Source organism: Crassostrea angulata, chromosome 1 (assembly GCF_025612915.1).
Source record: "Crassostrea angulata isolate pt1a10 chromosome 1, ASM2561291v2, whole genome shotgun sequence".
Classification (NCBI taxonomy): Eukaryota; Metazoa; Mollusca; class Bivalvia; order Ostreida; family Ostreidae; genus Magallana; species Magallana angulata.
In genome coordinates, this window is record NC_069111.1 from 28,932,239 (window position 1) to 28,944,887 (window position 12,649).

Below are 12,649 nucleotides of genomic sequence, written 5' to 3' on the forward strand. Positions count from 1 at the left end.
GATGTTAGCTTGTTTTGATTTTTGTACCGTTTTCATTATTTATGCTTTGTAAACTGTATTATGTAATATTTACGTATCAAATCAAACAGAGACTTCGCTAAATGAGACAGTTGACTGTTTACCTGCGCAAATTAAGCAAAATCTGATGTATTAACAAAGTACTAAAATACAATTCATTCTATCGGTAATTCGGTATGATCATTTGCGTAATGGTTGATTAATGCAATGTGTTTTGTTGAGATGCTCAGAATTTTCTTGAGTTTATTCAGTTTAAACAGAGTTTAATATCGCTGACGGAAATATATAGGTATATATATGATACATTTTGAAAAATAAATTGTGCTCTTTATTTGTTATACTGCATGTTTCTTTTGTTTAATTGTTTACATTTTCTATTTACTAACCATATTTGAGTGTTTAGCTTCGAATTATAAGCAAGATACGGAGCTTTGCTCACAATTCTATGTTTGAACACAGATCTGAGGCCATTCTTTTTTCCAATTTTAATGCTGAATAGGAAATACCAAGTTAAAAATCTTAATCTGAATGTAATAAACTCATGTGAACAAAATATGACTCAAACCTAGCAGAATTGTGAGCTCTGTATCTTGGTTATAATTCTACTATTGCATGACGCTGAAATTTTGGTTGATCAATAGAAATGTCTCGCTAAACGTTAAATACTAGTACAAAATTAAAAGGATAATATGCTGTAACTATCCTCTGGGGCCCCCTCTTTATACAATGAATAATATGAAACCTACATCAATTTTGATAGTTTTTCAGACAAGAGTAAATAAAAACGACACCGTTAAAACAGTTTCCATAGTTCTGACACATTTCTGTTACGGGGAAGGCATTATTGCTATTCCTTAGAAAATATTATGCAGCGCAAAATCATCCTGGTTTGTAGCCATTTGTTGTTTTTTAATAAAGATGAAAATAATGGTTGGGCGTTAGTAAAATAGAGTGATATGCAACAGTCGTTTAATTATAATGGGGAAGACACCTTAAATTTTTGAATGCTTTTGATTTAAGGAAATGAGCGCATTGAGGTACAATTATCTTCTTCACATCTATAGGAATATTTTTAATAAAATACAATAACTATTATAATATATTTTTTAAAAAACAATAACTAGTAAGTAGTTGAGGAAGAAATGAACCGACATTCTCTCATATATTTTGATAGCTTTCATAAAGTGGGGGAAGGGGGGAGGGGAGAACGAAAATATAGGGAATTTGAAGTGAACAGTATACCCCTACCAAATGTTTAGTTTTATATCTTGCGTAATTTAAACGTTGATTGATATTAAATAAAGCGTGCTATTGTTCTAAATACACAACCGTTGTGTGGGTTACCTCCCCTTACCTGGATACACATCACTCTTTGACGCTATTTTTGAATTATTGTTTTTCAATTTTCGGTAATAAATAAAAATATTCCGACGTGTACGGTGATAATTTGTATTATATATTCGTAATTATATCGTTATTTCACAAACTAGTCTGAATTTAAAGCAGATATATATGGAAATTATCGATTTCAAATTTGAGGGCAATACACCCCCTTGACGACGGGCTGAGACAGAGAAATATCAGCCCCGACAGCCCTAGCTTTAGGTTGCTGTCCCACCTAGTCCAAAACACGTGTATCAGGGCTGATACACTACTAGGTATATGATATACAAAATAACCCTGTGTACAGTATCTTGACTAAAATATAGATATAAAAGCACTCATCTAAGAACCCCTAACCTATTTGAAGAAAGTTTTATAAATAAAAGGTTTATAAAAGTTTAATGGAAAAGGCATCTTAAAAATCCCCTCCGGATAATACATTTTGCATCTTTTCGGTTTTAACAAGTACATTTGAGTATTACTTTCCCCCCCCCCCCCATCTGCTTTGGGTTATTGGGGTGGGGATGTTTACAATTGTTGATATAATAAAAATGACAAATGCAAGCTAGTTAATTGTGTAAATAATGCACACTATTGTAAAACTGCTAATATAACGTCTTTTGTATCGCAAGTCGACAACCTCGAAATTAAAAAAAAATTCCCTTGATATACATACATCTTAAATATGATGAAACAAAACTATCATGAATTCAAGTACACTAATTAAAGATCAGTTCAATTATATGAGTACAAATAAACAACACATATGCATATGCACGGATATCATTGATAGTAAACCATACCTATTTTTAAAGAATTAAATCGATGTTCAATATCAACGCAATTGATCACTTAATCCTAGCATTTATAAGATTAATGAATGTAATTTCCGAAAATTCAAGGTGTGCATGTGAAATTTTAGAATCTTCAAGATCCTTAACAAACGCTTAACAATAGATCTAAAATTGATACACACTCTGCATTCTAAAACATATTTTTCAATTGTATCTAAATGCGAGTTTATAAACATTCAAAATATCAGGCGGCTTCCATACGGTTTTGTAAAGATACTAGGAGTATTGTAAGAAATGAGAATGCATACGCTTACAAAAATTGTAAGTACATGTAACATAGGTAAGGAACATACAACCACACACAAGGACAAATTACAACTGTAAACGTTTTGAGGAGTATTCTCAATATTTTGAAATCAGTTTCGTTTCATATGTTAAAATTTGATTAGAAACATTAAATTCGAGTCTATGCTTACTGAGTATTGATTAAAAAAACAATAATCTATTCGTACTTATACAATATACATCTATATATCTTGCTGGGAAATACATGTTTAATTTAGAATTATAGAATCTTTTTAATTATTGTTGTTATATCATGAATCGGGGTATACCCATCTTTTCTTCATACTTATAGTAGATTTCATTAACGAGTAGTAATGTATATTATATGCGTTTGATAAGGTAAGCCCATTAATTATCAAATTGATTTAATCTTAATTTATTTAGAAATAGGAACAGTTATCGAACGATAGGTATTTTTTTAAGTTATACGTACATGTACAAATATTTCAATAAATGTGAAGGTTTACCTTAATAACACGTAAAAACCAAAAATTAAAATTATCTCTGTTTTTTTTTTTTTTTGCCTTAATAACAAAAAACTCGCTATTTTTGTGCACAGACTAAGGACTTACGCCTACCCATTAGCAGGCGTAGATTTAAACCCAAATTTAGTCCCGACTAAGTTTCCGCCTTTTTGTGAAACGCAACTTAGTCTGGTTTTGAGGTTTAGTCCCTGATTTAGTCCGAACCAAGCTTACGCTTGGACGTAGGCCTTTTTGAGAAACGGGCCCCAGATGTTTCAACTTCTAGAGTAAGTGACCACATGCCCTTCATTTTTTACTGTACAGTATCAACAAAAAATGCGGGGTTACGGCCTTGGACAACAAACCTTTAAGCGAAAGTAAGGAAAATAATCCACAAGTAAGATAGGAAATCATTAAATATCGGTGCAAAAATTTATGTATCGAGTACTCGATTAAGAAAAATTAAAGCATACAGACCCGTATAAAAATATTGAAAAAGAAATTGGTGATATTGAACTTTACGATTTTGAAAATGAAATAGTCAAATATAAACAGAATCTATAAAAGGAATCAGATACTCTGTATGCATATAAATCAAAAGTGGCTATGCTGAGAGCTAGAGCTCATTAAATAGATGAGGGTGAAAAAATACTTCATACTTTCTACGTTTAGAAAATAAAAATCAATCGCACAATCTAATAAATAAATTATCATTGAGAGAAAACTGATTTAATGAAATTCGAAGTGCATTAAGTTCTTATTATGAAAAGTTGTACACTTCAATTATATTTCGTTATACGATATTGATCAATACATAGAAAACACGGAACTAACGAATTATTTGTCTGATGAAGATAAAGAAAGCTGTGATAAGATTCCCACTATCGATGAATGTGCGGAAGCCGTATATAACATGAAATAAAATAAATCGGGGGGTTTCTATGGAATTTCAAAAGAATTCTATAAAATGTTTTGGAAACGCATAAAACTTTATCTATATGAAAGTCTTGTAAGGTCTTTTGAAGTGGGTTAATTATCATCCTCTCAGCGGGCTTCTGTAATATCGCTTATACTCAAAAAAGGAGCCTTATTAAATCTCGATAACTATCGACCAATAAGTCTTAAAAATCAGGATTATAAAATGCTAGTTTTGTATTTGCAAAGAGGCTTGAATTATTATGAATAAACTTATGAATAAGAATCAGACTTGATATATCAAAGGAAGATTTATAGGTTAAAGTGTCAAGTTTGTTCTAGATATTTATGATTATTTTATCACAAAAAAAAGAATTAATATTGTTTACTGATTTTAAGAAAGCATTCGATTCGGTTGAGTGAGGTGCTTTGTTTAAAACAATTAAGATATGTAATTTCGGATGTATTTTCTAAACGTGAATAAAAATTTCATATACAAAGCCATATTTTTATATAAACAATAATAACTAGCTGAAAAGAAGGTGTAAAATGTCACGAGGCAAAAGACAAAGATGCACTGTCTCTGCTAGCTATTTATCTTTGTTATATAATACTCTTGGTATTAAAGATCAATGCGTCTAAAAGTATACATGGATTTAATTTAGGACAAACAAAATAAAATATGTGCAACATGCATATAACTGTACGTTTTCATTTTTAAAAAAAATGCAGAATCATTAAAAGATGCCGTAAATATAACAGGGGTTTTTTTCAAGAATGTCCGGTACTAAATTGACAACAGAAAAAAAACAAAGTGTATCCTTTTAGGGCCACTGAAAATTCGCTACAATATGTATAGGCTGTTAGAATGACCAACTATCCGGTAAAATCACTCAGAATTTTCTTAGGACATGATAAGAAAGCAAAAGATTAGAAAAATTGGTAGATTAAACTTTAAAACTTCGAAAAATACTAGACTCCTGGCGAATTAGAAAGTTAACGTTATTTGGAAAATGCACATCTAATAATATCTAAACTCCTGTATCTGTTTACAGTTCTGGACACTCCAAATATTGAATTCATAAAAAGTTTAAACAGAATTATATATAACTTGTCATGGGGTAAGAGAGAGAGGATACACGCAAGTCACTTGTAAGATCAATAAATGAGGCTGGTCTTGGCCTTATAGATGAAGAGTGCAAAATAAAAGTGTAAAAGGGGATGGATCAAAATACTCTATAGTAAGAAACTTTTTCTTAGAAAATATATGGAAGACATATTGAAAATTAATGGAATTGATTTATAGTAAATGTTGAGAAGCAATATTGTTAATTTAAATGATATTACTAAAAAGATGAAATCAAAGGGAAATTATTTTTGTGAATATCTTATCACCAAAAACGCTATTAGAAAGTTGAATGTAGATTATTCCAATGTAAACAATACTAAAAATCAAAAAACATACTTTCACCTTTGCAAAAAAACAGCCAGAACTTGAGAATCATGTATCTATTATAAAATCTTAATTGTCACAAAAGATCCATAAACTAATAATGAAAGCATAATGGTCAAACGAATTAAAAATATCAAATGATTAGTGGAACAATATATACAATATATACAAAGCTAAGATAATAAATGCATTTGATAAACAAATAGCAAAATTTAATTTTAAACCTCTACACAATCAGTTGAACTGTAATTATAATGTTAATAAATAGAATAAAGATGTTGGAAAAAACTGTATAAGTTGGGAATAAGTTGAAAATACTGATCATTTAACATATGGATGTTCTGAAACAAAAATTATGGGGAAAAGGATTGGGAATATTTAAGTTGAAAACACTTGTTGTAGGTTGCTTTACTTGCTTACGAGTTCATTATCACAAACACAACAAAAAATTTCAATAACATATCGTCTTTAGGATACAAAATATATAAATATAAAATAAAGTGTACTAGACTACAAAACAAATTCCAAATGAAAATGCACTTTTATCTACTCTGAAGTCATCTCTATTATTATCACTTTTTTAGGCAATGAAATCCAATTTAAAAAAATTGAAAATACTAGCAGACCAAGTATGATTTTTTTTTCTTTTTTCTATACATGTATAAGTATACATATTTATTCACATATACGTCTATTTACGCTTTAAAAATACAGTTATAAAGCTATTTTTTTATTAACATTGCATAATACTCATTTTTTTATATGTTATGTAAAATATTTACTCTTTTTTTAAATTGTACTTACACAAAGCTGAAACAAAGATTGCATTGTCAGCAAAAGCAGGCATTCTAGGAGTAGATTTTATAATCAATATATCATCGATATATATCCAATCAATATACCGGTATTTCGTAAAAATGAAAGCCTTATATTGATAACGGGATCTGAAACTATTTCATGTGAAGAACAGCATGATGAAACACCTATTCGGATTTCTGTTAATGACTTTGATGTACCATATAAAGACTGTCTTTGCTGGTTTAGAGGTCTTCAACTATAAAGTTGTATCGAATCTGAGGGATAAAATTCCAACGGACCTAGCAGTATTTAACATGAGAAATACCTCACCAGTTCGATGCGTCCAAAGATGTGCTTTAAATAAGAACTGTCTGTCAGTTTCTCTCACGAGTAATTCTATTTGTCAAGGATACTCAAAAGTGTATGGAATAAATTCCTCTTCTTTGATCACTCACACAGGAACAAGATTATATGCTTGGAGAATAACAGGTATTGCTCTTCCATGACAATGAAAAATGCAATAAAACGTCAACTAAAATGATTTTTGTAATGTTAAACATTCAGCGGAATTAATTCTTTCCAATTAACAAAGGAATATCTTGATTATGTTTATCTAATCTTTAATAACAAGAATGATTATGCATGTATTATCATCTTAGAATACCTATTCTTAATTTTTAAGCTAATCTAATTAAAAGCTTACTCACGTAGATATGTTTCTTGGACGAACACGAATTGAAAATGAATTCTTCAATAAACATGCTAATTGCAGTATAAACTGAAAATTTTACAGTATCCTTGGCAATTAAAAAATAGTTCTAGGTCATGATATGGCCGTATTTAACATCGAGTAATATCATGTATATCCATTACAAGATATACACACACCACGTTCATTCACTGTGGAATAAAGCATATACAATACCTTACTACAGTTTTTATTTAATACATTTACATGCTCAGAGTGAAATATTTTATTGTCCTCTCTGTCTCTCGGATTTATCTGAAATATTTTAATGACCAATATTTTCTGTTACTAGGAAATTATGCATTATGAAAATTTTAAAGCCGAGCTAAAGGTAAAAGAAACCGGATAAAACAAAAAGCGGAAATGCCCCAAAAGGTTGAACTATAAATATTACTTTACAGTTATTGAATTAATCAAAATTTGATTAGAATAAAAGTTGTTTGTGTCGAACTCTATGACACCATTAAATCTTGGGTTATAATTATGAAGTTCGATTTATTGTTTAAATTGCAAAACTTGCATACATCTAATCTCTAAAGGCCATTTCTACAACTTTTCTCTTTTTTCTAAGTACATACATTTTTTTTAAATCAATTGCTGCTTTCATCTCTTCAATAATCAAAAACAATTGAAGCTCTTAATTTTTGGTCGCTAGTTGAATTAGTTTGTTTATCAAAGTTTCAGAAAATAACAAATAAAACGAATAGCGGCCTCGTCTCAATGGATAAACAGTAAGCGTCAGTGCTATTAATTCTATTCCGAATACAAAGGGGAAAAAATATCGCACGAACACGTCAACTGTTATCAACGTGAAATCAAATTACTTCACCGTACGGCTACTGGTTTGGGTCCAATAAAACATTGCACTTGCAATTAAAACAGGCTTTCTAATCAGCTTTATCAGACACTTTATGTCGGATCCTTTAGAATTAAGTCACAGTTCTGGAAAATTTGATAGAATATCGGATTGTCCAAGACAAAAAGCAGAAATCGCCTGCAAAATACGCTGGTCGATTATATTAACTCTTGACACAAAACTACGTATATTTTAAAATGAGCTAAACATATATATATTTGTTTTAAAACTATTTATAAAATTCACTGCGATGACTGATTTTATTATTGTAAATTATTTTAAGGAAGGAGTCTTTTCGTTATCAAACACACTTCTTATAATAAGAAATTCATGAAATTTTGACACAGTCAAACGGATCATATAACCAAATGATTCTATCAGATTAATCAAATTTGACCTTTTTGTTTTTGCATAAAGGTCAGGTCAAGGTCACTACCTTTTTCCTGGACGTAAAGGATGATAAAAATAAGTATAGCTCTTAGTAGTTCTGTAGACTTTTGTTTAAGATTTGAAGATTCTATTCTTTAATGAAATGATAGAATATCAGAATGTCTATCAGCTTATACTACTAAATTGAAATGAATATTTATACTAAAATTGATAATGCTTAGCCCGCATTTCCTCTAATCTTTCTTAAATTTTGAAGAAATTTTGATTATTTTTTTTATGCTCCCAATAATAAAATATTTCTGATTTATATGTATTATGAAGACTGATTTTAGTGATTTTTTCACAAAAATCAATATATAGAATGGGCGCTTTAAAAAGCTTACAAAATTGTAATTTGATAGGCAAATCATATTTTAAAAACATATTCTGAAACCCAAGTATCATATTATTAATTCTAATTAGTAAAAAATCCAACATTAATGTTATTGTTTTAAAAATACTAAAACAGACTCATTAATCTGCAGCAATTTTGAATTGCGAAACATTTAATATTTTCCTACGCCAATATTACGCCAAAAATATTGTCCTTGTTAGATTCTAAACATTGATTAGTTTTTCTGTGCCAAGTTGTATGATAGTAATTAAGAAAGAAAAATATACTATTTTAATTTCCTTTCATCGTGATTTAATGAACAATTAATCAAATTTACGTTTTATAAGTCCAAAACCAGAAAAGACTCCTTCCTTAAAAACTCTGCTTTTAGAAGATTTTAGGCAATATAAGATGATATACCCACTGACTGAAAAACAAAAGTATAGATACGCATTTATTGACCCAATATGAAGTACATCATTTAATTGATTTACCTTTAATTTGACAATGGGAAAAAAACAACCCTCTAAATCAAGCAAAGAAACATATTAATTTTGGCCTAGATAGTTATCAAACATTTCCCAAATTATTACATTACTGGTTTTTTGGTTTTTTTTTTTTTTTTGGTTGTACATTTTGATATTATCTCTTTAAAAGCCTAAGGTAATACTCGAGCATAATTATCTCTATATGTGTACAAATAATTTCCGCAATTTGGTTTTAGCTAAATATTTTCTAATTGTTTTTGTCATCAGATCTAACTCTTTCATATCTCTCTGTACTTTGCGAACCCTTGATTGGAAAATATTTCTGACTAATTACAATATGAGAACACAAATTACTGACTTTCACTCTTGTAACCCTTGACCTATAACATTAAGTATACTGTTAAAAGACGAACGATTTCGATTTATTTCCTTAACCAATTTAATTAATTAAGATTATTTTGTATTATATGATAACGTTTGAAATCATATTTTCAAATTTAAAACAATTCTTTTTGTTTCAAATATTGAGGTAAAAAGAAACACGACAAGGTCATTATCGATTTCCTGAACTTTGTCTGGTGAATGATGTTAATTCTTTCTCCAAAGTGTCAGGGAACAATATTTGTTTTGGGAGGGGGTAATTTTCCTAACAGTGACTTTACACTGTAGTCATTAATGACTAGGTCCTTCCTTATAACTCGCATATGTACAGAACATGACAGTTGTTAGCAATTGATGAATTATGGCAAAAATGAAGAAGATAAATATTTAAAAACACATTCTTGGATATTGATGTGATTTTAAATATAGTACTTGTTCAAATTTGGGTTGTACTTAAAGACCGTCAAAATAGACGTACCATGCTGATTATATTTGATCTTTGAATAATCTATATATTTTCAAGCAATGAAAACAGACAAATACATGTAGTGATAAATTAACATTGGTCTTATTTATTTAAGATCAATGGTTGCAAATGAGTATGTACAGAGAACAAAACACAATTCATTGAAAACCAATGGCTGAATAAAATCAACCTTTCACTCGGTTATATTCTATTCAAACCTTCACGATTATTAATGACACAAAATATACGTAATCTTTATAAGAGTCCATACATACTTTTAATAGTCAGATGTTGACAATAACTTTAAATCAAGCCCGAAATAATTACAAAACAGGTAAACAAATTAGCACACGGATACTTGAGTATAGTCCACTAATGAATTTTCCATACGCGGTAATGTTAACGTTAGGGTTCATAGCTCTGGCCCTAATTTTCTTTCAGCAACGAGGGACCTCTTGAATGAAAGCTCATCAAATTGTCTCTTTCTAGTTAAAATTTCGTGATGTGAAGTCAGATTCCTTTTCCGGCAAAATGTGTCTGTATTGAAAAACTGCGAAAATGAAAGTAAGAGTAGGGAATTTCACAGTTTTGAAAAGGGTGTACATCAAACAATTTCAATTCTTTTCTTTAAATGATAATTTAATTGTGACACTTGCTTTTAAACTCTTTTCTGACATGTGTCAAGCATTTTGATTTAAAATGTCCCAATAAATGTATATACACTCTGCAGGTATAGGGACTATTTTGCTTAAAGGCACTACTTTGTTGTTAGAGGGATATACCCACTTATTACCTTCCACATTTATTTCAGAGGAGTCGTCTTGTAACGTATTTGGATATACTTGGAACGCATCTCTATCGGTTTGTTACAAAATTCACACGGGGAGCAACGTTTACCAAACAGCAGTATCACAATGTTCGTCGGAACACCCAAGAAGTAGACTGTTGTTGGTGGATTCAGAGTCAATCTACAACTTTCTTCTTGACCTTATAGGTATTGAAATATTTAAAACAAAACTGTTTGAAGACTTTTAGCAAAATATTTTATTTGTATAGCAACATTCATGACAGCATGTGTTGCAAAATAACATTATTTTTATTTTCATATCCAAGTAACACAACCTTAAACATTCAGCGTTGTAGCTTTAAGATGTGTTAATTAACACTGTTTTGAAGGTACTAGTAATATACTTGTGTTAAACTTTATTAATCTTTCTTCACAAAAACCCGATGAAACGAAGACAACAAAAAATTATAAATATGACAAAAATTAAAAAGTGTTTTTTATTCCGAGATATATTGAATTTCGCATTTGCTTCTGGGCCTGCATATTTTAATGGGTCACTAAATACTGTCGGACTGATCCAAGAAATATTCTTTTGGTCTGTAATAGATTCTTACATTAGGAATGATCAATCGTTTTATGGATACACTTTGATCTACCGCCATTTCTACTTGATTTGTAAATTATACTTTAATAGAGACCCACAACCTTGGAGCTGTCTACCTCCAAGGGACACGCACCCCTGGATCAGCGTACGTTGACGACGAAGGTCGACCAATCCCATTTTTCCGCTGGGATGTGGGAGAACCAGAACCTACAGGGGATTATCTCCGCACAGATGACGTTAGCAGACTGCAGGAAGTCTCTACAGGCGTTAATGCTTATAACTATATATGCAGCATATATAACTATTTTTGAGTAGTCAACTGACATTATGTTTTTTTCAGAAATAGCAGTGTCTCAGCATTAATAAATATTTGAAACTTTTTGACGTGTCAAAATTTTAACATATCTAGCATAAGACTAGTACTAAGATTCACACTGCTTAAAGAAAAAAATGAGAGCAAAGGATTATCTTTTTTACTTGAGTTAGTTTTGCATTATCCTTAAAATTAATATGTGAATTATTGAATCTGGTTGCAAATATGTCATGACATTATTTTTATGACTTAGGATTCATATAAATGGCAGAATAGACGAAACATTCAAAGTGTATGCTGCTACGAAAACTTTATATATATAAAAGTACGACTTAAGTAATTTGTTTATTGTGAATTGAATATCTTTGAGTCGAGAGGTCCATTGAGGGAAAAGTTTGATTTTTTATTCTATACACGTTCATGTAATTATATATTTTGTAAAATGTATATAAATAGCTGTCATTTGCATAAGAGCTCTCACTGATTGTCACCGAAATTGTCACTGACAATGAATCAAGAATTTTACTGCTTCTTTGGGAGCCTCGGGGGATAAACGTTGTCGCTTATATCGATAATCTTAGAATACCAGTTCATCTATTTAGCTGAAAAAACAGTCGTGTTATTAGAATATGTATCATTTGTTGCTTGCATGTTTGGAAATAAAATATATATTCATTTCAGGGTGTTACGGGATTTGTGTTTTACTGTAATTATAATCGGGGCGATTATAAAGTCTCCCAAACGAACGAGCCCATGATTGGGTGTAAAAATGACACACCTGGGTCAAACTTTACAGACAAAAAAAAATAATGCTTAAGATTATTTCTATTTCTGAAATTTGATGATGTTTCACCGGGGTCGTTTCCGGGGGTCATCAGGTGAACTGACATACCCAAGGAACAAGAATATATATGGATTACGGGTTGGGATCTTAACCGCCTTCAAGATATTTGGACACTTTCTGTTCGAGGGGTCGAAATACCCTCGGGGCCCATAACCTACATACCATTTGATGCTCCTTGACACAGCTGTTCGAGGGGGTCGAAATACCCTCGGGGCCCATAACCTACATA

At 30.5% G+C, this 12,649-nt stretch overlaps 1 protein-coding gene across 1 annotated transcript; it reads left to right on the top strand.

The window, feature by feature from the left end:
- The first annotated feature begins 6,347 nt into the window (after window positions 1–6,347).
- On the top strand, window positions 6,348–11,660 carry LOC128158428 (uncharacterized). Its single transcript, XM_052821295.1, has 3 exons — window positions 6,348–6,659; window positions 10,684–10,866; window positions 11,354–11,660. The coding sequence occupies exons 1-3, from the start codon at window positions 6,374–6,376 to the stop codon at window positions 11,572–11,574; spliced, it is 690 nt and encodes a 229-aa protein (XP_052677255.1). The 5' UTR covers window positions 6,348–6,373; the 3' UTR covers window positions 11,575–11,660.
- The last annotated feature ends 989 nt before the right edge of the window (window positions 11,661–12,649 follow it).

Bases quoted from the DNA above. Each gene is read 5' to 3' on its own strand.
- LOC128158428 (XM_052821295.1), top strand. From the start codon at position 6,374: ATGACTTTGATGTACCATATAAAGACTGTCTTTGCTGGTTTAGAGGTC. The intron at 6,660-10,683 runs GTATTGCTCTTC...CATTTATTTCAG, and splicing joins ATATGCTTGGAGAATAACAG to AGGAGTCGTCTTGTAACGTA. The intron at 10,867-11,353 runs GTATTGAAATAT...ATACTTTAATAG, and splicing joins CTTTCTTCTTGACCTTATAG to AGACCCACAACCTTGGAGCT.